General features: G+C 50.9%; 1 protein-coding gene across 3 annotated transcripts in view; it reads left to right on the forward strand.

Annotated features, from left to right (window-relative positions):
• Positions 1-27157, forward strand: part of BOC (BOC cell adhesion associated, oncogene regulated) — a 54170-nt gene that overhangs the window by 26049 nt on the left and 964 nt on the right. Inside the window, exons 2-19 of one of the 3 annotated variants that reach the window (XM_072925120.1) lie at positions 4989-5156; positions 5524-5802; positions 13475-13621; positions 13915-14058; positions 14478-14771; positions 15576-15848; positions 16409-16710; positions 19374-19536; positions 20121-20231; positions 21402-21608; positions 22415-22596; positions 23708-23813; positions 23998-24120; positions 24768-24989; positions 25377-25603; positions 26184-26263; positions 26444-26613; positions 26900-27036. In XM_072925120.1, coding sequence (XP_072781221.1) covers positions 5072-5156; positions 5524-5802; positions 13475-13621; positions 13915-14058; positions 14478-14771; positions 15576-15848; positions 16409-16710; positions 19374-19536; positions 20121-20231; positions 21402-21608; positions 22415-22596; positions 23708-23813; positions 23998-24120; positions 24768-24989; positions 25377-25603; positions 26184-26263; positions 26444-26567 — 3069 coding nt within the window. In that variant the 5' untranslated portion in view covers positions 4989-5071 and the 3' untranslated portion in view covers positions 26568-26613; positions 26900-27036. Of the gene's footprint in view, positions 1-4988; positions 5157-5523; positions 5803-13474; positions 13622-13914; positions 14059-14477; positions 14772-15575; positions 15849-16408; positions 16711-19373; positions 19537-20120; positions 20232-21401; positions 21609-22414; positions 22597-23707; positions 23814-23997; positions 24121-24767; positions 24990-25376; positions 25604-26183; positions 26264-26443; positions 26614-26899; positions 27094-27157 lie in introns of those variants that run through there. The other 2 variants (XM_030265638.4, XM_072925114.1) reach the window with 2 other exon arrangements.

Below are 27157 nucleotides of genomic sequence, written 5' to 3' on the forward strand. Positions count from 1 at the left end.
TCCTGCACCAACCTGTCCTTTTCCCAAACCCTTTCAGAGAAAATGAGCATAACTTAACAGTGTGAAATTGATACTTTGAAATGGGGACGGGGGTTGGGTAGAGGTTAATTTTGCCCTGTGGGATGTTACTGTTTGATGGGCTGGGGAGGAGCAGTCAGGGCTGCCTAGATTGCTGTCAATGCCCAGGAATCATGCAGGGACTTTGCAGCTGATCTGCCAAAAGATGTCAGCTGGACAGTATTTTTGCAGCTAGAGGATTATACAGTTGTACAGTGGGATTTTTCAGAGGGGATGGAAAATATTTAGGATCCAAGAACAGCTTGCTTGATGAGATGGAGGTTCCAGTCAGAGAGCTTTTGATTTCCAGCCCTGCCTGCCACTGCTTTACTGGATAACCTTGGGCCAGGTTGGCTTCCTCTTCTAGCCCTCAGATTCCTCAATTTGTAAAACAAAGGGGTGCTGTCACTCTTTTTCACATTTTCTTTTTCAATGGTTTTTGCTTTAGGCGGGAGAAAATAATACTGTCTTGCATTAAAAAGTAATGATTACAAGTACAATTGGCTCATAATACTGTATAAGACATTGCTTTTTCTGAAAAGCTGAGGTCTCAATGTATGAAACAGAGAGCTGGGAGTATCACTGTCCCTACTTGACCTGCTGGAAACAGAGAGCAGCGGCAGTGAATTCTCCAGAGTCACCCAGGGTGTCCCCAGCTGGTAGCTGGACTGCAGTTGCTGCAGCCTTTCCCTCGGTGCAGAGCAGTCCTTACCCTTTCCCACTGTTCATCCCTTGCAGAAGGAAGTTCCCGAGGTCCATCTGCCTGACAGCCCGGAGCGCTGCCCTGTACGTCGGTGCCTGCGCAGCTCCCGGCCATTCCCGCAGCTCCCGGCCATTCCCGCAGCTCCCGGCCATTCCCGCAGCCTGCCGGCGGGGCTGGGATGTGTGTGTGAGCGGGATGCTGCCCGCAGCTGGGGCACAGCCTGCTTCCCATCTGGGAGCCTTGTAAATGACAGGCAATGTGGCAGTAACAAGGGCTGTTGGCTGGCCCTTGTTAAGCAGGAGGGGGCTTGGGGCTGTGAGCTGCATTTCCTCAGTAAAACCTTCAGTTTCTAATCAGCAAACACCTCTCCCGCGGCCTGTGCTTAATCCAAATCCCTTTTTCCTTTCGAGATTTGTCACACCCCCGCGCAGGCGCGGGCCTTTCTTCCCTTTTATATCTTCACCTCTGGTTTTCCTTTCTCGCTCTGCTGCCTTTGCAGTGCCCTCCATTGCCATGGCACAGCTGGGGCTGCAGGCAGGGGCCTCGCTGGCCTTAGGTGTGTGGTGGGAAGCCGAGCCGACAGATTTTACACCCCCACCACCCCTCCTTAACTGATTAAGCTCTCGTTAATTTGGTTCTCTTAATGGCCCCTCTTTTGATTTACTGGGCTGTCTGAAAGGGACTTAGAGCTCCACCGACAGGAAATTGTTATTTTAACCTGGCAGGAAAGAATTTTAAATAAATAAACAAATAATTTTTTCCTCTCTCTCGAAGCTCTTTGAATTACTTTAACTCTTTCTTCTCCTAGATGGCAATTAAGCAGGAGCTGTCAAGGGTGGTGTTATTGGTGGCTGCAGAAAGTGCCAGCAGCCCGGGGCACCTCTCAAAGTACCTGCCTTTCGGAGAGGAGGCAGCAGAGCAGGACCCTGTATTGCAGCAGCCCTGCAGCTCCTGGGAAGCACCTGGGAAGCGTTCTCACCACCTCTGGGAAGTCACCTGGAGTGCCTGGGGTCTCCTTCACTCCCCACCTCTGCCTGCTCTCCCACTGCAGTCCACCCTGATGCTGCTGGCAGGACACAAGGCAGATCGAAAGCTGCCTGATTAATAAAGTTCCTTGCTTTGCACTATTGCAGGCTGCTTAAGGACAGCATTTTCAAAAGAGGTCAGCTCCCATTTAGGCATCGAAATAAGTTGGTTGCCTATTCAGGAGAGCTCAGCATGTCAAGAATTGAATGCTTTTGAAAATCTGGCTTCAATTGTAAAAGCTGAGAATTTCAAAATCTGGCCCTGGATCCTAATAGTTCTTTTGGAATTGATGTTTTCATTCATTTTCCTCATTATTTTTATGCTGGCCATTTACTTTTTGTACTTCACTCAGCTGTGAAAGAAATGGCCACATGTCCCTATTTAGAGCTCGTACTCTTGCCTGGAGGTTTGGGGAGGTACCATACATCCACTTGTTGCAACACACCTTCTCTCCTCATTCTCTGCTCAATACTGTTCAATCTGCCCAGTGCTGTGGCCAAATTTTTTGAGCTCCCCTTTTTTTTCTCCCCATCTCTTGCTCCTTGTCTTTTCACAGACCTGGGGGCAGCCAGTTCAGTCCTTACATCGATGTGCCTGGGTGGTCCTAGCTCACGAGGGATCTCATGCACAGTTCTGCGCCTTTGGCTTTGCCCTCCTGGCCAGAGGCTCTGTGCAACACAGAGCTGCAGGGAGGTCTGGTTGGGAACGTCTTTGCCTACCCCTTCCCTCAGCCTGGACTCCAGGGAGCAACTCTTTTCCATCCAACATTTTTCCATCCTGCTGCCAGACCCATCCAGATAGAGGGAATGAGTCAGCTTTGCTCCGTAGGCTTCCAACGCTGAGGGACCAGACAGTAAGTCCTACCCCAGAATGTTTCTTCTACATCAGTGAAAGTCTTTTCATCTCCAGTAAACCCTAGGGTGTGAGGTATTTTTAAGCCTGAACTACCTCAAAGTCTTTTCCATATGAGTGTAATTAGTGGGACCTTAACTTGTGCATCAGCAGTGGTGTCAACACTGCATGTTCTGGTATGGATGAACCCAGGGCTCTTTTACAGCCATCATCAGTGGTGGCTGTGGCATAATGAAGGGTGCTTTGGTGGCTGTCTTCTGTGGAGAAATACACTTGAGAAACTCAGATGGTTTCCAAGTCAATCGCTAAAGTATCTTGTACGACACTGTATGCTGGTTGTTGGGGGAAATTTTGACACTCTTCTCAGGCGAGGAGAAGGAACACCAAGAAGGATGAGGTGTGTGGGAGGGAAGTTGCTATCTTGTCTCTTTGCACTGGAGGTTACCCACAGGGATTTCCACATGTAACGGGGCCGTGGCCTGCAGTAGCTGGAATATGGCCTAGCTGTTCTCTCTGGATGCCTTCAGGATATGCCCAGTGTCTGAGCTCTGTCCATGCTTCGGGATGCCTGGAAGCCACATTGGGCCATGCTAAGCTTGACTTAATTTACTCTGCCTCTCATCAGGGCATGTCATCTTGGCCTCATGGCCACTCTATCCATGATTGTGTAACTCCTGTAAAGAGCTGACTTGTGTAGATCCTGCTGGGCCAGCCAGTGCACTAGATTCACACTGGCCTGCAAAGAGCCACGGAAAGATGCTCTTTGTGGCCTTTCCAAAAGTCCAGCAGCATGTCTCTTTACTTGGTGTTTCTTCCTTTGCAAATCACCAGCTCAGAGGGGGCTTTTCTCTTCTCATCTTTATATGTGTTTTATATGTGTCTTCCATGAACTCCTTCAGGCAGAGCTCTGGGATGTTGGGGGGGAAAAGGGACAGCTTGTGAGGCTGTCGGCGGGAGAGCCCAATTTGGAGAGAGGCATGAAAGCAGGCATGCAAGCCAGCCTGCTGGATTCTTGCTGTTATGATGTGTACCTCAGCATGGCTGGCCATGGACAGTACCCTGTGCTGCACTTCTGCACCTTTGCTGTTACCAAAAGCCAAGCAAAGTTATTTGAGAGTAGCTTGGTGATATTTCCCCAAATGGTGTGGTTTCCTTGCTAGCAGTAATCAGCCTTGCCTTGAACAACTCACCAAGCGTCTCGGGGAGTATGTGTCAATTCCAACTTCAGGAGTTAGGAGGTTTAATTTTGGGAGTTATGCTTGAAGGGACTTGGGCCATCTTCTTGACTGAGATGAGTATGGAAAGCACATGCTCAAGCAGGTGATGGCTCAAGCAGTGACCATGGTGGAAATAGGAAATACCACCCTGCAGTCAGGTGCTGCTGAGGATGGTGATTGTGGCTAATGAGCTGGTTTCTGCAGGGGGAGCAGGCAGTGTTACTGCTGTTCGGGCTGGCTGCCATGGCTGCTTTGTGTTTGGTCTTGGGCTTCTTCCCTGTAGACTTGCCACAGGAGCAACTCTGCAGTGCCTTAAGGCTTGCAAGTTGCCTTGGTGCTGCAGCTGAAGAGAGCTCAAAATCCTCAAATTTCCCTCTACTACATTACAATGCCAGTAGAGGGAAATCTCATCTTGACTGTTGCCTTTGATTAAAGATGAGCTCAATCTGACATCTGAGGTGTCTCTTGGGGCAGCTACTGAGGTCTTTAATCCCCCTGACCTGGCTTGTCTGCTTTGTTCATGAGTCTCCAAAGCAGCTGCTGCAGTGTGCAGCTCTTCACAGCAACCTGGGTTGTGACAGGAGGCCTTACATTTCTTATTTTTTGGGGCTAGTTGATGTTTTTAATTATGAACTTAGTAGTTTGTGTAGACTTAAAATAGGTGTTGTGTTTCAGGCAGAACAGTTAATCTGAAGTATTTTCATAGGTTGAGTTTCTTAGGTAGAATGGACTTACACTGCTCATTTACTTTAGTGTTCAAAATAGAGTATGTCCCAGACATAGCCAAGAAGTGGCAGCAACACTCAGTGGATATCTTCAGTGACACTTTGTTGGAAATGTTTGTGTTTTGCTCCTGAAGATTGCCTGGTGTGCATCACTGTCATCCGCTGTGCCAAGTATAAAATGGAGAAGGGGACTGTGTGTCTGTGTGTGCAGGTGTGCTGAGGATGGGAGACTCCCAACCCTGCCTGGGGGAGAGGCTGGAGGAGAGAAATGCTTGCATCACAATTTGTAGTCTCCTCAGGCCACTGGCTTGGTGAATCTGTCAGTTAGGGGTGTTGGTAGAGAAGCCAGGGCTGGAAAGCAGAGGCAAGCCTGAGGGTTTCATCCATCATGTCTCTTGTCATCCGCAGGAATCCACTGCCACAAAGCCACTGCATCCCCTGAGGCAGCTTATGGGACCCTTCCCTGGGCGCCCCAGGGCACACCGCATGGGATGGCAATGACACGTGGAAGGAAGAGGCCCATGTCCCCCATCCCTTGCCTCGTGCTTGCGGCTGCCAGCTGTTTTGCCAAACTGAGTGAGTGTCTTTTCTTACCCATTCTGGTTTGCCTCAATGCTGTTTAGCCTAGCCATGCCTCACGAACAAAGAGCTTTCCTCTGTCTGCTGTTCCCTGGGTAGCCTTGACCAAGGGTTTGGCTTCAAACCCTCTTCCAGAGAAGGATACATTTGGAGTGTAACATTCTCTCAGGCGGTGCCGGGAAGAAATGGGGCTGGTGTACATCTCTAAAACTTAGGGTGGGTGTGTGAGGAGTCAAGGGGATGGTGCAACACAAGGAGAGGCCATTGGGAATGCAGAATGTACAGCACTGCAGCTTTTTCCTCTGTCCATTCTATTTCTGAGTCTCACAGAGCTTTCTTATTCCCATTTTTTCCCTCTGTGCAGGTGAATCACTGCAGGTCACAGTGCAACCTGCTTCTATTGTCCAAAAACTTGGAGGCCCAGTCAGCCTGGGCTGTGTGGTAGACCCCCCCCGAGTGAACCTCACCTGGAGACTGAACGGGAAGGAGCTGGCTGGATCAGACGAGGTGCTGGGCATCCATGTGGAGCGAGGGAAGCTCATCATCATGGCTCTCAACAACCGCACCGTGGGGCGCTACCAGTGCATCGCTCGTGTGCCTGAAGGAGTCATTGCCAGTGTCCCTGCAGTGGTCACCCTAGCTAGTGAGTAGATTTAGTTCTCTGACAGCCCCTGCTTTGCTTGGGCCATTGCTTAGACATCTTGAGAGGCTCATCCATTCTTGCTTGCTCGTGCTGGCATCAAGGAATGACTCCTTTGGCATAGGCCCTTTGTAGCATTTTTGATTTTGATTGGACTGGCTGATGTGTGGCCCAGTCTGACCCAAGCTGTCCTCCTTCTACATGGTAGGCTGCAGATCTGTCCTTCAGGGAGAAGTTTTTGCAAGCCCAGGGAATACCTGAGCTGTGGGGCTTGTGTGTGTGGTTGGTTTCCTGACAGTCAGGCTGCCTCCTCTGGCTCCTGACTTATTGGTGGAGTTTATAAATAGAACCTGCTGGTGCTGATGGTCCAACTGCTGCTGGGGCTGCTGCAGGACTGCTGCCAGCACAGGGTCAGTGTGTGCTAAGTTTTACTGCCTTCCTGAGACACAGCTCTGAGCAAGGGACTTTGCTCCTGTCCCTGAGCTTACATGCTCCTCACTGCTGCTCTCTGGCATTGGGAAATGTGTGCATGGCCAGAGGTGTCTTAGCTGGGCAAATTTTCTTACAAGCACCTGTTTTTGGCCAGATGTTGTGTGTATTTGGCCAGAAGGGACTGTATTTGGATGCATGTGAGAAAGTGCAGTGGAGAGCCCCACCTTCTGAGAAATCCACAGTGAGTGTTTGGTGGAGCAAGTATGTGCAGAGGAGGCTGCCATTGCCTTGCAGTGACAGCCCCGAGCATAGAAAGGGCTTCATCTTTCCCAGCAAAAGGGAGTTTGGGGCTTAGTCTTGAGAAAATGAAGATGGGAAGATGTTTGTGCAAAGTGGGGCCTGGCTTTGCTGTAAAGCCAAGAACCATTGCCTTGTCACTGATACATTAATCAGGAGTGAAATGTTTAGGCCAGGCTGGGTGAGAGGAGGAGGAGGCCAGGGAAAGCAAGGAGAGAGTTGCTGAACTCTGAGGCAGGGTGGGAGGGGGTTGTCACGGGGCCGAATCTGTTGGGGGATTTGGCCTGAGCCCCATGCTGAGATTAAGTTTCGGAGAACACATTCCAGAGCAGAAAGGGGGCTGTGTGTGCTGGTGGCCTGATAGAGAGAAGGAGGAGAGGAGGGGAGAGGTGGATGGGATTACCAAGGGCATGGTTTGAATTTAGGAGAGTAGGGTGTGCACAGCTCCTCAGCCTGATCAGCTCCTGCTTAGCAGCTCTCCTTTTCTTTTTTCACTCGCACCCCAGCCCACTACCACCAGCTCTGTCTCCTGGGAAAAGTATCTCTGACCTATCTGACTGCTTTAGTGGTGAACTAGGGACAGGTCCTAAGGCACCAGAAGGCCCCACCATCACCTTCAGGAAAATCAAAGCCTCTGAGTAGTGCATCAGCCCTCTCCAAGAGCCAAATCACCTTTGCCTACTGGATTGCAACTGGGGATGTGTGTGCAAGAGAAGGACTTGGCCATTGCTGTGGTCCCGGTCGTGGCAAACACATTTCTGAGAGGAAGTCAGGAGCATCACTCAGTGGAGCTCACAAAACTGGAGCCAGAGGTTGCATGATCAAGCAGCTAATCAATCCATTGTGGAAAACCCCTGTGCTGTGCTATGCTGCATGGGTCCCTCATCCTCAGGGGTAGCTGGGGATGGCAGAGGCTGTATTCCACACACCTGGATAGCCTCAGGTGATAGAGAGCACCCAGGTGAGGAAGATCTAGCAGTCAGTGAGTGAAGAGAGAGATAGGGCATCCCAGTGAAGGTGTGGGACTGAAGGTGTGGGAGGAGAACCTTCTGGAGGGGCTCAAATAACCAGTCTCATGTTCATGAGCTGGAGTCTGCTTGCAACAGTGGTGTTGTTCTGAAAGAGCAGGGAGTACCACTTGGCAGTAAGACTGAGTTTGAAAACTGGGGTAGCAGGTGTGCCCTGGGCTCCCTCTCCTGCTCCAGACCTTCTTTACAGGACCTTGCTCAAAACTGATTCAGTGGTGACCATGGTGAGAGGAAAGCCCATGGCAGGTCAGCATTGCAGTTGATAAATCTCCTCTAGATAACCTTCAGGGCTGAAAGAAAACCCTCTGAAAGTCTTAGTTCCATCCAAAAATTATTTTGGAGTGGCAGGAGAAAAGTGCAACTGGAATGTGTGGATGAAAGCAGTGGGGGGAAGGAGAGCTATGGAAATATTTTCAAGGCTTAGGTTTATTTTGGAAGAGGACCTGGAGTCATTGGAAGAAGTGACTTGCTAGGTTTTGAGGAGTGTAGGTGAAATTGTCTGGCCAACTTTTAGGCTATTTCTTCTCCTTTCTTTGGCCCTTCTTTGAAGGAAGCACTCTGGAATGTCCCAGGCTCTGTGTGCCCTTGCCCTGGGGCCTGCTGTGCTTTGCTGAGAGTCAGCAAGCAGATAAGCATCACTGCAGTGCTGGCAGCCAGGCATAGCCCTGGGACTCACACCTCCTTCTCTCATCTGCAGCAAAGTGATGCAGAGGCCATCTCTCTTCCCCCTGGCTCAGAGAGCTGGTTGAAACTTGCATTTAATTTCTCCAGCAGAGATAAAATAGCTGTTGCATATCCAAGAGGTGGAGGGTGGAGGGATTTGCAGAAGGGAAAGATTTCATGAAGTGACAAAGGGAGCAGCACTTCAGGCATTACTTGGGCACCCTTGAGTCCAGTTAGAGCTGAGCTGGTGCTCCACACGATCTTGGCTGCCCATGGCATATCAGTGCAAGTCACTGCAGGTCACATCTGCTGATCACTGCTGGCCTGACTGTGGTGCACAAGATCAGCCCTGCAGGCCCCAGGGCAGCACTGCAGTCTGGGACAACTTGTTTGGATAAAATAGGAGTATCCCTGGTTTTCCAAGCCAGGCTTTAAGCCTTCATATGAATGACAGCTGCAAAGAAGAGAGAGATGCTTTCTGTGCCTGATTCTAGGTAGCAAAGTTGTAATCTTGCTAGAAAGCCCTGCCCCAGCTCTTCTCCTGGGTAGGGCTGCTATATGTAAAAGGCATGGATGCAATGGGCTCTGGTGGGACCAAGTGATTCCACCAGAGACTTATACACGGTGCTGAGGGCTGGTTCTGTAACAGCCAGAGATTTGGAAGGTTGGGAGCTCTTCATGGAGCTCACAGGGGCAACTGAAATGCAGGGCTGGAGCAAGGCTGGTGAGCAGAGGTAGTGAGAGCTGTGTAACTCCCAGCACTCATCTGTATGCATAGAAAATCAGGGCAGCAAACACAGCAGCAGGTCTGACCTGGATAGACATGATATTTAAAACCAAAACAGAAGAACAGATGAGGGGTGCAGCAAAAAAACTCCACTGTTCCAGAATTCCCTGTGGCCAGCGGTGTGGGACTGTGGTACCTGTGTGCCAGGAATGCCGTGGGCAAGGGCAGCTCAGTGCCCTGTTGCCTCCATCGGTGCCACGGGTGAGGTCAGTCCTCAGCCTTGTGGCAGCACGTGTGGGAAGCTGGGCCTCAGCGTGTGGAGCTCGTGGGCAGTGACCCTGCACGGGGTCGGGCTGGGCATCCCCCAGGAATTTGCAGCTGCTTTCTGAAGACAGCCCCATTCATTTTCCTTCGCCAGGGCCTCTCCACTGATACTCCCCAGAGGCAATGGCAAGAGAGAGGGAGGGAAGGAAGGAAGGAATAAAGGGGATGGCTGCCTGTTGGAAAAGCATATGCAGAGCAGGCACAGGGGCTCTGGCCCCAGGGGCAGAGGTGGTATGAGGAGTGGAAAGAAGGAAAACACAGGTGGTGTTTTGTGAGGCAGCAGAGCTGTGGCATGAGGACTGTGAGATGGGCCCAGGGTGGGGGAGATGTGCTGGGAGGGTTGTGAGTAGGTACCTGTCTCAGCAGGGTAGGAGGAATCTGGTGGTGACGGCACCAGCGCCCAGGCTGAATGGAGAGTGAATTCCATAGCCCTAGGCTGCTCTCACAGCTGAGGGGGGAGTAGTGGAGGGTGCCTGCCCCCAGGCTGGAGGACCCTATTGCTGCCTATTCCCCTTCCCTCCCTTTCCTTTTTCACTCTTCCCTATGGCAGGGAGAACTTTTATCTTGGGGCCATAATTTCATTTACTATTGCTTCTTCTCCAAAGTTATTTATGGTCTCCCATTCATTTAATCGGCCCTGTCTCGCCCGCCTCGTTGCTTGGCCCCCAGCCCTCGGACTCAGCTGGTTTCCCTCCCCAGTGACAGCAGCACAGTTGGCTGCAGGGCTGCACCCTGGTTCACCCCATTGCGCCTCGGAGCTGGCTGCAGATGGACATAAGCAATGGCCTTTGGTTGCACTCCCTCCTAAACAAGAAAAGGGGGGAAATAAAGCCCTCTTGTCCCAGCACGGCTGAAGTCAGCAGTGCTCAGTCTGTCTGTCCGCAGCACCTCCTGGACAATGGTTGGTAGATGAGGACTTGCTTCACTGTGGTCAGGCGTGTCTTTTAAGGACAAGAACATGGGCTGGCACGCTGGATGCTGCCATATGAGAAGGAAAACCCAGCCAGTGAGAGGGGATGTGGTTAATCCCAGCTGCAGTGGTTGTTGGACTCTGGTGCAAATTGCATGTTAGATGTGGGGCCTGGCTGCTGCAGGCTGTACAGCTGAAGGGGCAAGTGCTGCATATCCCCCTGGCATGGATCCTGTCCTCCAGCCCTCCCTGCTGGGGGGACATGCATGGTCCCCCCACAACTCAGGGGCAGCTTGTTTGAACCCCCCAGGATGAAGCTGGTTGTCTCAGCTTGGCACTATGCCCTCTGTTTGGCTGTGCTGGGGTCAAATACAACAGGATGTGTGTGGGGGAGCTTGTCCCATGCACAGAGGGGGACAGGGGTGACCCAGACCACCCCTCACCAGCTCTGGCTGACCCATCAGCGCTAAAGGATGGCTCTACATGCCCATACCAGTGGTGAGCAGGGCAGTTGAGATCGCCTGTGGCCAAAATCCACTGGCAAATAAACCAGTCTTGTTCTCTGTGGGGAAGCAGGAATTTAGGAGAGTAGTTTGGCAGGAAGCTCATACACTTGGCATATGAAAAAGTAGTTTGTCACAGTTCTGCTATTTTTCCCCTCTCTCCTGCCAGTTTCACTCTGCTTCTCCAAAGGCACCTGGTTCTTGCTCCTCCAGCTACCCCAGGATCCCTTTCTTTGCTCTGTTCTTTCCCCCTCTTCACAATTTCACCCCTTGTCCCTCACTTCTGGGCTGAGGGGAAGCCAGGAAGAGCTGCAGCTCCCTACTGTGGGGTTGCAGCACCCACAGCTGAGAGATGTGGGCTGAGCCACCATCTGGGGGAGCTGCCTGTGAGAGGTCCCCATGTCTGCCCAGCCCACAGTCATCCCAGGGGGTGTCCTGGCACAGGGTCATAATTTTCCATCTTCAAGATGGCTCTGCTATGCCAGGACCTTGGGTCTGCTCTTTTTCCAGGCTCTTGGGCCCCTTCTCCTCTTCAGGGTGTGTGTGCATGTACACGTGCTCGTGTAAGTGTGTATGTGCAGATCCCTGCCAGCATCGCTGGAGCCTATGCCTTGGCTCCAAAACCTTAATTCAACTGTGATGAATCCAGACCACCAAGGCGCACATTAATTTTCCTGATGCTCGTTTATATTTTGTTGATCGGAGAAACATGCGCAATGTGGGCAGGCACACACTGGGCTTTCGCCACTTCTCCACCTCTTTCCATTTCTGTGGCTCTCACTATTTTATTCCTTGATCAAACATAAAAAGCAAAGAGGAGAAAGTATCCATCATCCTTCCCTGCCCCAGCAGTAACTTTCGTTGGAGGAGGAGCATGAGGCGCTGCCAGCTTTTCAAAAGTTAAGAGTTAACTTTCATCTGGCTTTAATATCCAGTGGAAACATGGCTCCCCTCCTCAGCTTGTCTTAAAGGATTAATCACAGTTCTGAAGTTCACCCGTATTCCTTCTTTTTATTATTTTTTTTAATTGAACAATGCCAAGAAATTCCAGAAGTGTTAAGCATGTTCATTGCAAATCATTTTTATGACATTGCAAAACCTCCCCTTTTCTTTTCAACCTCCTCCCCTTCCCTCAGATCTGGGCCTGGGACCGCTGGCTCCCCCAGCAGCCGCCCGACAGCCCCTCCGCACTGCGCTCGAGGAGGCTTTCTTGATGCCTTGCCAAGAGAGCTGGTTTTTATTTAAACTCTATAAAAGATCTTGCTTTAATCAGAAAGTCTGCTTGAGAAATTTCATGTCACTTTTCCATGACTGTGGGTGGGAGAAGCTTGGAGCCAGAGTTGTCTTTCGCTCTTGGGAGCACTGCTGCATTTCCCAGAGAACAAACCCCACATCTTTCTGCTGGCTGGGGCTGCCAAGGGAGGCTGCCTGCCACCAGCTCTCCTGCTGCCCCCCAGGCCCCAAACTGCCTGAGGTCACAGGTGCCACGTCCTGGGATGTGTTTCTGGGGGTGAGGGAACTGTTGGCAGCACGTGGCCATGCCGTGGCTGCAGATGCAACACTGCCTTAGAGTGGGGTTTTGCAAAGGAAGTGTGGTCTCATCCAGAATTAGTGGCATGCCATTCAGGAGATCTGTTAGCCTGGTGTCCTGGGAAGAAGCACCAACCTGAGCCTTGATGTGACGGTGTGACCTGTCACCTGTGACAACAACCAACTGTGGGATGTGCCGCTTTCGCTAGTGGGCACCTGGGCTGGTGTACAGCATTGTAAAAATGCACACGAGGGACTTTTTTCCTGGCACAAAACCTCCTCCCTCACAGCACATGCTGTCTGAGACGAACTTCAAGCTTGCAGTGCCTCAGCGAGGTTTGCCATCACTCCCAGAGAGGACGGAAACCAGTTTTGCCTCTGGAAAGTTTGGTGGGGCCAAGTTGGCATACTCCCTGCCCTGACAGATCTGTGGTGTTTTGCTGCTCTCCTCTCCTCCTGCTTTAAAAAAACAGGGAAAAGAAAGCAAATAGTTAGGTACCCCTTCCTCTTAGTTCCTCTGCTTCCAGTCATGCTGCGCACATCAGCCTGGCCAGGGTGGGAACTCCCATCACAGCATGGACAGAGAGACATGGTGTGACAGGGTTTTCACTGCTGCTTTAGGGAAGGAGCAGCTGTGCCACATAGAGGAGGAGCTGGCTTTCCTTGCAAGTACCTGTTCTTTTAACTGGAGCTTGGGCATACGTGAAGCTTTGTGGTTAACCAGCTTTCAGCTGTGAGATATTTGATGGGAACAAGAGTGCCTGGAGCAGAGATGCTGATTTCTCAGGTGTGGGAGGAGCTCAGGGGGTTGCACACACTTCCTCCCACCTGGCATTTGTACCCTTGAAGCAGGCTGGGCTCCCTGAGTTACGACTACAAAGTCAGCTTCTCAGTAGCAGAACAGCAGTCATGTGTGAAATAGCAGGCAGCAGAAGGACCATTTTTGGCTGCCCTTCAGTGCTGCAGTAAGTTGGCTTATTTTTTATTCTCAGGCCAGGATTTTTCACACCCAGTTTCCCAGCCCTAGAGCAGGCGGTTTCTCCAGAAGCTGTGTTTTAAGTTACTAATTTTGTAGGAAAAAGGGGGGGGTGGGAGGGGGGGGGGGGAAACCAAAGCAAGCCAGTTTCCCTAGCAGCTGGGGTCAGAGCAGTCCTCTGCCGGCACCATGAGCAAACAGCCCCCAGCCCATGGGGAGAGGATGAGCTGACACTGAGATGTGTAGCCAGCCACTGAGATGCCTTGTCTTCTGCTCTCTTTGCAGATCTCAAAGATTTCAAGTTCAATGGCCAGCATGTGATTGAGGTGGATGAAGGGAACACAGCCGTGATTGCCTGCGACCTGCCCGAAAGTCACCCCAAGGCTCAGGTCCGCTACAGTGTGAAGCAGGAGTGGCTGGAGGCTTCCCGAGGTGAGTGCCCGGGGGTCTGACCCAGCAGGTTCCGCCACAGGACCCTGGTTTCGCCCTTCCTTACCAGCAGTAGCTGTCTCTACCTGCTGCCTCTTTGTCCCTTTGCCACTTGTCTCAGCACAAATTACTTCAGAGTCCCTGGCATGGTCTCCTTGATGTCCATGCTGCCTGGGACATCATGGTTTTTTCTTTCCCCCTTGCCCACCTTTTCTTCAGGACACTGCATGTCTTCTAGGAGGCTGGACAGGAGCATATCTTGTGACCATGTGCCACTTTCTCTTTTCTCTCTACAGACAATTATCTTATTATGCCATCTGGAAACCTTCAGATCGTTAATGCCAGCCAGGAGGATGAGGGGACTTACAAATGTGCTGCCTACAACCCTGTGACACAGGAGGTGAAAACTTCAGTCTCCAGTGAGAGGCTCCGTGTGAGACGTAAGCCATTCTCCCTTCACCACACATCTCCAGCTCTGGGGACACTGATCAGTGCTATCTGGTGCAGCTGGTTTTCTGTGTGAATCGTTATCAGTTGCTGAGAAAACTCCTTTCCAGCAGCAGAAGGCCCCAAGGTCTGCTCCTGGAGTATGTGTATGCAGCCCTGGGATTGCCATGCTTCCTTAGCATTTGTTCTTGGTGGTGGGCAGGCAAAGGCCTTTAGCTCTTTGGCAAAGTGGCTTTGTTGTGTGCACAGAACCCTTACAGAATGTCCCTCTGGTCCTGCATTGCCATTAACCTTCCCCAGCACAGAAAAAACAGTGTGCCCTACTGTTATCCCTACCTACCCAGCGCACAGGGTGCTCTCCCACCACCCACCGTCCTTCCCACGCACCTCCTTCCTCCACGTCTCTTCCCAGGCTCCACAGCAGAGGCAGCCCGGATAATCTACCCTCCTGAGGCTCAGACCATCATTGTCACCAAGGGCCAGAGCCTCATTCTGGAGTGCGTGGCCAGCGGGATCCCCCCGCCGCGGGTCACCTGGGCTAAGGATGGCTCCGGCGTCTCCGCCTACAACAAGACGCGCTTCCTGCTCAGCAACCTCCTGATCGACCCCACGAGCGAGGAGGACTCAGGCACCTACAGCTGCACGGCTGACAATGGCGTTGGGGAGGCCGGGGCTGCCTTCATCTTCTACAATGTGCAGGTGTTTGGTGAGTGCTGCTGGAGCCATTGTTTCAGGGAGGGCTTGGACATCTCATCATCTTCTAGGGGAAGATAGTAGCATGGAAGCATTCTTCCCCTCCCTGGATAAACCACAATGTAATGCAAACCCCTGCTTGTGGTTCCAGTTTCCAGACCAGACTAATTCTTTCTTGAGGGTAGTAGTTCCTCCTTCTTGGCTCCCATCATGGGCTGGAGATGATGGATGCTCCTTTCCTCTGCAGAAGCTCTTCTCTTGTCATTTGTGGCATTGCTTTTGTTCCAATACTTTCTAGTGGAAGCCTGGTTGCTTTTTAGACATATTTGACATTGGCATAAGGAAGACATTGGAATGTCTTGGTTTTGTTCTGTTTTGTAGGGAAGCTCTCTGTGGAGTAGAAAACGTTAGGGATACTACACCTCAGATATTTCTACCACATATACTTCCCATTCTCACAATTTTTAGGGAGATTAGTTTCACAAATTGCATTTTATCAGGTGCTGATGTGTTGTTGTGGCACAAGCACAATCTTTGCAGAGTAGCATTTCAGCTCCGAAAAATGGGACTAGATGTCTGATCTCATGTGAGAGGGCAGATGGCTTTGGGCTACCTCCCTTTGCAGTTTATGTGGATGCTGAAGGGGAGTGGCATTGAAGCAGACCCATGTGAGCCCTCACAAAGAAAGTGGGACTTAGGGTAGGAAAGGATCCATCACTCTGCTCTCATCCCTGCCAGAGAGGAAGGTGCAAAGCCATGATGGTGCCGTGCTCCTAGTCAAGCGGCACTCAGCAGTCTGTGTTTGTTCCTCACACAGAACCCCCGGAGGTCACCATGGAGCTGTCCCAGCAGATCATTCCCTGGGGCCAAAGCGCCAAGTTCACGTGCAAGGTGCGCGGGAACCCGCAGCCCTCGGTGGTGTGGCTGCGCAACGCGGTGCCGCTGTCAGGCAGCCGGCGGCTGCGGCTGTCGCGCCGGGCGCTGCGGCTGCTCAGCGTGGGGCCCGAGGACGAGGGCATCTACCAGTGCATGGCCGAGAACGAGGTGGGCAGCGCCCAAGCCATGGTGCAGCTGAGGACAGCCCGCCCGGGTAAGCCCCTCTCTCCAAAGTCATGGCCATTCAGTCACAGCCTAACACAGGACAAGGACGGGGGAAGCACGGGAAGAAAGTTGGGGTGTTGCTTTTACTTCCTATTTAACCTATGCTGCAAGTGCTGTTCTGCCTGAGGTCTCAGTATCTCCCTCTGGGAACACATGACACCAGTTTTGCTTCTAAGGGCTGGGCCATGCGTGCACATTTGGGTGATCTCTACACAAGAGATCTTGTCTCTATACAAGACATCTGGCTGTAGTGCTTCACCCCATGGCTTAGCTCTGCCTCTGAACTTGCACTGAGCAAGAGCTTAAAAACTGAATTCACCTGGGGTAGGAGAGGTACCACCTGATTCCTTGGACTTCGTTGAACTTACACAGGGTAAGAGGGACTTCAGAGAGACAGGGAACCTTGTTGTTTATAGCAGGGGAAGGAGGGATTGTTGCCAATACCTTTTTGAGTGGCACTGCAGGCAGTACTGCACAGGGGGCTCACAGCTCTGCCTTAACCACAGACTGGGATGGGCATTTACCCTGCTGTGACACTTTGTATTCCAGGAGCTCCACTCAACCCTGGGCGAGATGTCCAGCTGCACACGGCTCAATCTCCAACACCACCTTCCAGGAACAGCACCTTAAAGCTGCCCTTGGATAAAGCTGGACTGCCCAAGCCTGGGACAACCCCTCCTCTAGCAGCATCTCCACAGTGTGCAGCCAACAAGGAGCTGGTGCCTCCAGCTGAAGCCCCCATCATCCTCAGTTCTCCACGGACCTCCAAGACAGACAGCTACGACCTGGTGTGGAGACCCCGGCCTGACAGCAGAGCCCCCATCCTCTATTACGTGGTGAAGCATCGCAAGGTATCACTCTTTTCCCTGCTCCCATCTTTCCTCTGCGCCATTCCATGGGCATGCTGGTGGCCTCACCACACATTTCACCCATCGCTCACTGGTGGCACTGGATAGTGAGACCTCCTGAGCTGCAGCCTCAGCCTGATGGATACAGGCTGTGACAGGAGGTTTGCTGAGCTGTCCAGGAAGAGCCCAGTGGCAGTGCCTGTCTGCCTAAGTGTGCAGAAGGCACATGAACACACTTTGCTAGTAGCTTCCACATCCAGTTCCAGATGTGTGCATGCACAGGTAGGAAGCCCTGAGGGCAGGTTGCACAATGACTTGCTCTGGAATACTTTTGTCTTGGCACAAGCCAGGGGGACACAGAATGGACTGCGTGACACAGAGCAGCATCCTCTCTGCTGCATGTGCATGCCCTGCCCAGCAACACCAAAGTGCCCATGTTCAGTGAGCGTGAGGAGCCAGTAGAGAGCTGTCATAACCATGCTAAATCCTCTGGAAGATCCTTGTCCCCCAGTTTTATTCTGGAAGCTGGAAGGCAGTGCACTGTGGAGTACATCAGTTGCAGGTGGCACAGTGTGAGCACATGGTGCATGGCCAAGTCCTGCTGGAGCGCAAGGACTCCTCCCTCTGGGGTGTTTCATGGCACCATGGGCACAGTGCAGGCACAGCTGTAGCCCAGCAGTTTTTTTAAATGCTGAAGCATTGTTGAGGGAAAAATTCTTCTTCTGAGGTGCAAAGTATCTCCATTTTGCTGGGGATAAGTGGAAAAAAGGGGCTTAGATTTATTTTTCTGCTGCTTTTCTTCCCTTTGGGTAGGCAAGGAGTTGCAGTAGAGAGGCAGGTTTTGCCTCAAGCCCCCCAGAGGGTTTGAGTGTATTCCAAAAACATGCCAAATCGCATGTTTGGGATTCCCGCCCACTGCAAGGCACCATTTTCACGTACATGTGAATATATGTATCTATTTTCCTGGAATTGTGTGCTTTTGTGAAAATACAGTGTAATAGAAGACTGTTACAATCCTTGATTTCTTTAAAAAAAAAAAATTAAGATGAGGATTTCAGCTAACCATCTCTTTTAAGAGCCCTTTAAAACAAAGGCAGAAGATGCCAGCACAGGAACACAATAGAGCAAGCTTAAATAAAAAACAAAGATGCCAAAAGCATCCCCAGACTGTTGGCTCTGGTTGTCTGCCAAGAGGAGATTTATTCCCCAGTGGTGTATCATGTAACTACCAATTCTGCTTGCAATCTTAACTTGCAGCCTTGGAGTTTGTCCATATTTGATTTGTTTTTCAGCACTTCACCTGGTAGGGGCTGTGGGGCAGTGAAGGTCACCATGGGTCACTGCAGTTTGCAGTAATGTGTTTTCAGTGTAGTCCAAATTCTCAGCTGGAGACTCTTTCTTGGGATGCTTAAGGATTGTGTGGAAAGGAATTAGTCCCAATAACCCTTAAACTTGTTTAGAAAGAGTCTCTTTCTATCCAAGATCCTTAGGATCAAGTTATATAATGATCTGGTTTTGACATTTCTGACTGGAAAACCATGTGTGTGGAGAGGGAAGGAACCAATTCAGCCACAAAAGAAAAGGCTCTTTGTGTAGAAGATGGCTGTATAGAAAGTTAAACCTACTGACAGGAGACCTACATTTGTACTGTGCGAGGTTCTGCTTCTTCTCTAGAAGATATCTGTGAATGTCTCTTTTTACTCTGTTCCTACACTGCCCCAAACTCTCAGCAGCCTGCAAGCAGTCAGATGCCATGCAGCCCTTACTTTTGTTTCTTAAGAATTTCTCTTTCCCTTTCCTGCATATTAGCAGCCTTTAGGACTCCCCTTCCTGGCCTCAGAACTTTGCAGACTCAGGAACAAAAATAAAACGAGGCAGGCATTAATCAGTCAGTGTCAAACGCTTGGAGAAAAGATGAATGATACAGCAGAGTCTTGGCATTTCCGTTCTGTTGCGTTGCCTGCATTACTAATTCTCCTTCTGGCACCGGGTCACTTCAGTGTCCTGCCTATTTGCCTGCAAAAATATTATCTTTGCAGCCAGGGAGAAGGAGGAAGGTTCCACCTTCCCTCCCCCTCTGCATGGGGCATCACGGTATCACAAAAAAAAGCCTGTGTTTCCAAGCTTCTCTGAGGCCTATGGCCATACACAGTCTCTTCCCTGCAGAAACCTTTGCTCCAGCATTATGGCTCTTCATTTGAGCCCCAAAGTGCCAGGGGTGAGGCTGGATAATACTCAGTAAAACAAAGTGTGTCTGGGTACCTCATCCCTTGGAAATGGCCAGTATCTAAATGAGCAGCTCAGCAGCTGGGCTGCAGGAAAGATTTGGCTCCTAAAGCAGCTCAGTCCTGTGGCTAATGCTGCATTTTGGGGGCCACACCTGTTCTGGAGATTTACACACATCGAGGGGTGGTAGTATCAAAGGGAACTAGAAGACAGAACAGGTCTGACTGAACCCTGGGATCAAGAAAACACTGTGGGTGAGTTGTCCTGCTTATACCTGAATTCCTTTGCAAAATCAGGCTGGCACCATCTCCTTCCTTTGCAGAGAGGGAAGGGAAGGTAGATGTGATTGGTACACAACTTACTAAAAAAGTTTCTGAGCTCGGTGCCTGCAAGAAGCCCAGCCTGCCCCAGGCTCTGCAACACCTGCATTGGTCTCTCAGCAGGTCACCAACGCCTCGGACAGCTGGACTGTGAGGGATGTCCCAGCCTCGCAGCACCGCCTGACCCTCACTAGGCTGGACCCTGGGAGCCTGTACGAGGTGGAGATGGCTGCTCACAACTGCGCCGGCGAGGGACAGACAGCCATGGTGACCTTCCGCACCGGTAAGGGCAGGCCTTTCCCCGGGTTCCCCTTTGCTCTGAGTCAGGGGAGGGGCCCTCTGAAACATCTTGTCCCAGCCCTGAGGCACAAGGCACCAGCCTTTGGACAATGGGAGTGTTCCTGCTCTGGAAACCCATTTGCCCTCAGCTTAGAGCAACTGTCAGAAGGGAAAGCGGAGGGTAGGATGGGGAAAATTCCAACCCATCATCTGTGTGGCTTGGAAAAAGTCCCTTATTCACTTGGTGTCTCAGTTGAAAACCTGCAGAACAGTAGAAAATGGGTCTAGCATAAATGTCAAGAGGTTGTTTAATCCATCCTCTGCTTGGAGACAGAAATCTAGCAACATTTGAAGAAAAGCAATTAAAAGTTGTAGAAAATTAAATATGAGGGACATCTATTAACAAATCTGCCCCTTTAGCTTTCGTTCCTGCCAGCAGGCTGAGTGCTTTGAGCTCCTAGGGCTGTCAGAGTCCAGGAGGTACTTACCTCTGCATCCTGTCTGGGAATATTTGCTTTCCTCATCACAGCAAAAGTTAATTCTGAGTGCATCTCTCTGTTAGTGATGCCACCTCTCCCTTCTGCACAGGGCGGCGCCCAAAGCCAGAGATAGTTGCCAGCAAAGAGCAGCAGATCCAGAGGGATGACCCAGGCACGAGCACTCAGAGCAGTAACCAGGCCGACAACAGCCGTCTGTCCCGTAAGGCCCTCCCTGAAATGGCTCCAGGAGGGTGAGGGGTGCTGGGTCTCTTGTGGGTGGCAGTGGCCAGGCCATGCTGGGGTTGAAGTCTCTGCTGAGTAAATCAAGACTGCAGTGCTGGATGGGTGGTTTCTGGCTTCTGACAAGGAGAGGTCCTTCTTGGATACCCCTACTACTGCTCTTGGCAGACAGTCACTCCTGGAGAGCAGGCAAATCCCACTGCCTGGCCCCACCTTTAATGCAAGGACATTTCAGCAACTCTCTGTCTCTTGCTGAATTCCATGTGAAGAGTTCAGAAAGCCCTGTCTTGGAATCTGTGAATGTGTGTGGCATAGGAGCAACAAACTGCACTGCACCAATGGGTGCTGATGGAGTGTCAGGGAGGAATGCAGACCAAGTACCTGCATGTCCTGGCTACGGGCAATTAGTTTCCATTCTAGGGGTGCAGAGTGCTCCATTTGGGTATCTTGCTGCACTGGATAAACATCAGATCCCTACTGAGCAATCTAATTTGTTGTTTCCCACCCTGTCTCTATCATTACTATTGCCTTTATCATTTCTGTGAAATTCTCTCCTTCAATCCTAATCTTGCAAGATCCCATCCTTCAGTCTCCTCCATACTCATTTGTTGTCTTTATTTTCATATCCATAGCTCCATTAATCTCTTTTCCTCCCATCTTTTGATTGTTTTCCTGTCAAATTGTATTTCCACAGTTCAGAATTTTTCCTTATTTCCTTCTCAGTTGTTTCTTCTCAATCTCTCCTGTTCCCATCTCCTACACTTGGTTTTCCCTAGCATCAGTCTCCCCCTGCTCACTCCTTCCACATCATCCAGGCTTTTTGCTCCATCTCCAGCCCTGCATCCATCCCTCTCACTGCTTTCCCTCTATGATGGGTGATCACACCTCAAACCTTGTGTCATCCTGCTTGATCTGGGAGTGGAAAAGGAGCAAGATGCAAGCAAGAATAAAAGGTGCTTGTGGGCACAAACTGAAAGGCATGAGGATTTGGGGGTGCCAGCTCTAATGAAGAGCATTCAGGAGTTGCAGAGCATGTGGCTGGGTGCAGTGCAGGCAGTCCTTCACCCACATACCGCGGAGCCACAGGATCCTCCAGACAGGGTGAGAGTAATATGTTTTATGCCCTAATGTCCTTCTGGGTCCCTTGCAGCTCCTGAGGCACCGGACCGTCCAACCATCTCCATGGCCTCAGAGACATCTGTGTACGTGACCTGGATCCCCCGTGGGAATGGCGGGTTCCCCATCCAGTCTTTCCGCGTGGAGTATAAGAAATTGAAGAAGTTGGGAGACTGGGTCCTGGCCACTAGTGATATTCCTCCCTCTCGCCTCTCTGTGGAAATCCCAGGCCTGGAGAAAGGTAGGCAGGTGCTCTCCTCCCTTCTTCCTGGAGGCCTGTAGGAAAGCTGCAGGGTCCCTGTAGGATGGTTAACCATCTGTCACATCCTGCTCAGCCCTGGCATGATTGAGCAAAACAAACCTTTCCTGACTCCTGCCCTATGTGCATGGGGAAAAAAGCTGCAGATGCTTCTCCAATTTCTCCAGCTGCAGAGACCAGCATAAGTTTGACCTCCCTCAGGGAGGCTTAGGCATGCTTTTCTGTAGTACAGGATACAATTACTAATAGCATTTGGTTTTGTCTTTTACAAGACAGGACAGAACTTAGTCACAGACAAGACAGATGGGCTCACAAATCCCATTGCACTTCACTTGAGAAAAGATTTCATCACTGAGCTGGACAGCTTAAAAGGGAAACATAACTACCTCAAACTAAAGATCAATAAAAGGAAGTTTGGGTAAAAATTATGTAGCTTTGAACTGATGTTTATGTACTTAATTCCCGTGGAGTAGAGGAAGAACACATTTCCATACCTGCTTTCAGGTCAGGATATGCTTTCAGGCATTTCTTAACCCCCTGCACATCTTCCAAAACTGCTATCTGACTTTTGGACCATCTAGACAGGAATTGGGGAAGGTAAATAAAAGCAGGCTCCATCTAGGACATGGCTGAAATGTGGCCATTCAGGGTTTGTACTTCCGCAACAAACTTGTAGTCTCTCTGCCTTCTGGAGACATAGCCCCTCATCACAGTCAGGGCCATGCTGACAGTAGAAATCTGGAAAACTCCAAACGCTGCAACCATTTCATTTCCCATTTTCCCCATAGGCACATCGTATAAGTTCCGTGTGCGGGCGCTGAACATCCTGGGAGAGAGCGAGCCCAGCGCGGCGTCCCGGCCATACGTGGTGTCGGGGTACAGCAGCCGTGTCTACGAGCGCCCCGTGGCTGGGCCCTACATCACCTTCACAGACGCCATCAACGAGACCACCATCATGCTCAAGTGGATGGTGAGGCTTGTGGGGGTGGAGAGCGCTGCAGGGGCAAGAACCAGGTGTGAGGGTGCTCTTTGCCCAGCTTACACCTCCTCCAGGTTCCCACCCTGCAGCTCATCACCAGCACATCTGCAACTATTGGATCTGGGATCCAGTAGCTGCCCTCCACCAAAGGAGGACTGGGTTTGGGACACATAGAAGGGTGAGAAGTCAGAGAGCCTAGGAAACACTTTCCATCTGAATCCAACATTGTATACAGGAAGATTTCAGTGGATAACCATGGGGTCTCAACCATTTTGTTCAATAAGCACAGTTGAACAATGTATGGGGTGGCTGTTTGCTCCATTAGCATCTCCCTCTCTTCTAGTATTTTCCAGCAGATATGTCTTTCACTCTCATTTGCTAGGTAACAATTCTAAATGCTGATAATCATCTACTGCAGTCCACTCCAGAGGATTTTTAGGAGTGGGTAGGATCTTTTGGATCACAAGGCCAGATCCAAGTGTTTTCAACAGCTTAGAGCTTTTTCAGAGGGATGCACTGCTCTCCTCTCCTAGCTGCTTATAACCCTGAAATTGCCACAAGGGAGGATGGGCACTGCTGTTCTTTTAAACTCAAACAGTAGCTGATAAAATACTGGGTGAAAGACAGCAAGAACACATGGAGCTGGGACAATACTGCCCTGGGTGACAGGGCGCAAGAGACCTGTCTTCAGAAACACAAAGCTCATGCAGTGACCAGTTAATGGCAAGGAAGCCATGAGCCTGCTGAAGGCAAGATGATTGTGTGCTTGCCCACACCCAGCTGAGTCACTATTGTTCAGGAATTTTTACTCTTGAATCACTGGCTGTAGCTGCTGAGAGGGCACAGAGCACTGGATGCCTGAAGTGACAGGCCCAGATCCACAGCTTGTCTGTTACCTGAAAGAAGCAAAGCTTGAGAGTAGAAAGTAGCATTGAGCTTTTGTAGGGAAGCCTTCATTGTGCAAATCAGTGGCAACACAAGGAAGGCCCCTCTGCTAGGTTAACTTCCTGTCCCATCCCACTTATCCTAGCTGCTCCTCACTTAGTACAATACAAGCATGGACATCTCTGCTAATTTCTGCTCTCCCTTCCATTCTCTGCAGTACATCCCAGCCAGCAATAACAACACCCCCATCCATGGATTTTACATCTACTACCGCCCCACTGACAGTGACAATGACAGTGACTACAAGAAGGACGTGGTGGAAGGTAGGCAGAGTAGAGAGGCTGGTCCCACCCCTAGTCCCTGCTGGAAGACAGCACAGCCAAAAGGAGCCCAGTGCACAAAAGACAGCGGCTGTCCAGGCTGCTTTACCAGGCACTGCTGCAGAGCTGGGCCAGCTGCCTGTTCCCTGAGGAGGTTAAGAGCTCCTTGTGTTTGTTTCCTCCTCAGGAGATCGGTACTGGCACTCCATCAGCCACCTGCAGCCAGAGACCTCATATGACATTAAGATGCAGTGCTTCAACGAGGGAGGTGAAAGCGAGTTCAGCAACGTGATGATCTGTGAAACCAAAGGTAAGGGATTCCCCAGGGCAGCTCTGGAAGCATGGCTGCTGCCTCCCCTGCCTGCAGCTGTCAAATCACAGCAGGGCAGGAAGCATCCCTGCCTGACAGTGCGTTGCCCAGGCTCCAGCCAAGTGGGGGAGGCAGCACTGGAGAGAAGACAGACACAGGGCTGTCCATACTGTTGATCAATGTGCCCGGTCTGTGCTAACCCTTTGTGCAGAGTCCATTGCTGTCTCTCAGAGCAGCAGTTGCCTTTTGTTTTCCTGACTATCATATAGGTGGTGACTGGAAACAGAAGGGCTAACTTTCCCTTGCTGTGCTGAACTCCATGTTGCATTAGAAGCAGGCCCCATTTTGTCTTCAAAGCAGCTGCACTGTCTTGACTGGAACAGCATTAAGTCCAAGTGTGCACTCTGGAGAAGCTATTTTGGATTTGCTTTTGCTTGAGCAGTCCACAAGCTGATCTGGCTGAGCTATGAGCCAAGCACAGAGGCCTTGTCTGTACTGCCATATGCATCAGCCTAGGAATCTTGTCATCCAGGAGTGCTTCTTTCAAGCCACCATAGAAGTCTGGCCACTCCACAGCAACATTAACATCCCTGGACTGCTGTGCCATCTGCCATGTCTCTAACATTCTCTTTCTCTTCCTTCCACAGCTCGGAAGTCTCTTGGTCTGCCAGGTCGTCTTCCACCCTCCAAAGTGCCCCCTCAGCAGCATCCCCCACTCAATGGTGGGCACAGTGGCCTGGGGACAGGAGCCATGGTGGCCCGTTCCAGCGACTTGCCGTACTTGATTGTAGGCGTTGTGCTGGGATCCATTGTACTCCTCATCGTGGCTTTCATCCCCTTTTGCCTTTGGAGAGCTTGGTCCAAGCAGAGTAAGGGTTGTTTCTTGGGGGCTGATTTACAGGGTATGGTTTGCCTGTGGATTAAATCTGACCCTCAGTGTAGTTGCAGCGAACACCCAAAATGTGAGGGAATTCTGGGAAGCAGGGAAGGCATGGGCAGAGAGCAAGTCTCAGATGTCCTGTGGAACCCCATAAAGACAAAGGCCACTGTTTTGTCCCTTGTCCTGCTTGCCTTGTGGCAAAGGAGCCTCTGGCACTAGAGGCAAAGGGCCCCTTTTCACCATTTATTTCCAAGAGTGCTTTGGGTGCAAAAATAGCTGCCTGGTAGGACAGCCTAAACCTATGCATGCTAAGCTTCAACAAGCTTGACTTTACCTCTCATTTTTGCCTCAGACTTTCTTTTCCTTCCCTCTGCAGAGCAAACCATTGACATGAGCTTCCCAGGAGCTGGGCTGCTGGTGTCATCCTGCCAGTACACCATGGTACCTCTGAGAGGCATCTCTGCTCCTCGTGCCAGTGGACACCCCTTTATTAATGGGCAGCCCTATGCCAGCAGGGCACATCTGAATGGCATCTGCACCTCTGCAGGAGTGGGGTACACAAGCACCAAGCCCCGAGATTACAGCCCTGATGAAATGCCACAGGTGAGTCCACACCTGGGATCAAGAGCTGGTTTGTCATGGATGCCACACTTGCAGTGAGGGGGCTTCTCCAGGCGTGGCTGGCACACTTTGCAGCATGTAGAACGGGCAAGGCTGGCTTCCCAAAAGACATTTCCCCTTCGTAGTGAAGTCTGAGACATGGGGGAACAGGAAGGTCTCCAAAACACTGGTGAAGGGGTGGTTTCTTGGGCCAGTGCCTCTTAAGTGTGGAGGAGGCAGTGAGAAAAGGTGACTCTTTTGGGAACAGTTCCTATGTCCCCAGAGCAAAGCTCACAGGGACTGACAGTGTTGAGGACTCTCTCTGTAGAGGGGTAACAGGCAGTGCCAGAGTTGAGTCTATACACTGCTTATACCCCACTCATTCAGCAGTAAGTGTAAAGTGAGTTTTTCAGTGCTCAGTTTCACTGCCCTCAGTAGCAAAAGAAACAGTTTCAGCTTTTTCTGCCTTCTGCTGTAAGAGCTTCAGCAATCTGCCCCAGGGCTCTGACTCACAGATCAGCACCTACTTCTTAATGCTGCTGCGTGTCATTGCTCTGCTAAGAATCCTTCTCTCTCCTTCCAGTCACAGGAAGAGACCAAGGCCTTGCTGCAGGCAAGAGTGCTGCAGAATGGGAGTGCCCAGCAAGACTACCAGCCCTCCAGGTTAGTCCTGGCCTGTGGAGAGGGAGGGTGGAACAATCCACTGGGACACACAAAACTACATGCTCACAAAAGCCTGCCCTCAATACACTCCTATCTGTCCCAACTCTTGACAAACAAATCTGTGCTTCAGCACTAAGACACCTTGGTCTAAATTATCTTTGCACAACTCATTCCTCTTAGGATTTCAGGAAGGAATAATTTAATTGTAGAGGTGGCCAAGACCTACTCCCCTCTGTCTTCTTTTCCTCCTCCTGTTCCTAAGTGGGAGACTGAAAAGCAGGATGAGAGAAGCAAACATCTGTGACTGATGTTGCTAAACAGCTGCCCCAGAATCTGCCCAGTGTCCAGCTGTGAGTGCTTTCTGTCTCACTGTTCAGACATTCTTCATTGCCATGCTCCCGTGAGGGATTATTCCTCCCAGCTCCAGTGGCATTCACCACCTGTTGGATCATGGATACCAGGTCTCGTATCCCTTCATTCCCATCCCACAAGTACATCCCAATTTCTGCTCTTCCCCTCATTTAGGAATGATCTGTGTCACAGTATTGATGAACTGTCTGACACATGACATGAGTTGTATCTTTCAAGGAGGAAAGATCTTTAAACAGCACTAAACCTCTCTGCCTGCTTCCCCAGATTGCCCAGCTCCAGAACAGAAGACAGCTCTTTCCTCTACAGTCTCCCAGATGACTCCACTCACCAGCTTCTTCAGCCACAAGATGACTGTCCTCATCTTCAAGAGCACTTTGTTGGCCTCCATCATCCTGTGATGGGAAGCAAAGTGGGAGGCCCTAGCCTGGATGCTCGACGGGATACCCTCCTCCACCAAGGTCAGTGGTTTGGAAAACTCCATGCCTTCTTCAGCTCATCATTTTAGGCTGTTCTTGAAGGGAA

This window comes from Taeniopygia guttata, chromosome 1 (genome assembly GCF_048771995.1).
Source record: "Taeniopygia guttata chromosome 1, bTaeGut7.mat, whole genome shotgun sequence".
NCBI classification, from domain to species: Eukaryota; Metazoa; Chordata; class Aves; order Passeriformes; family Estrildidae; genus Taeniopygia; species Taeniopygia guttata.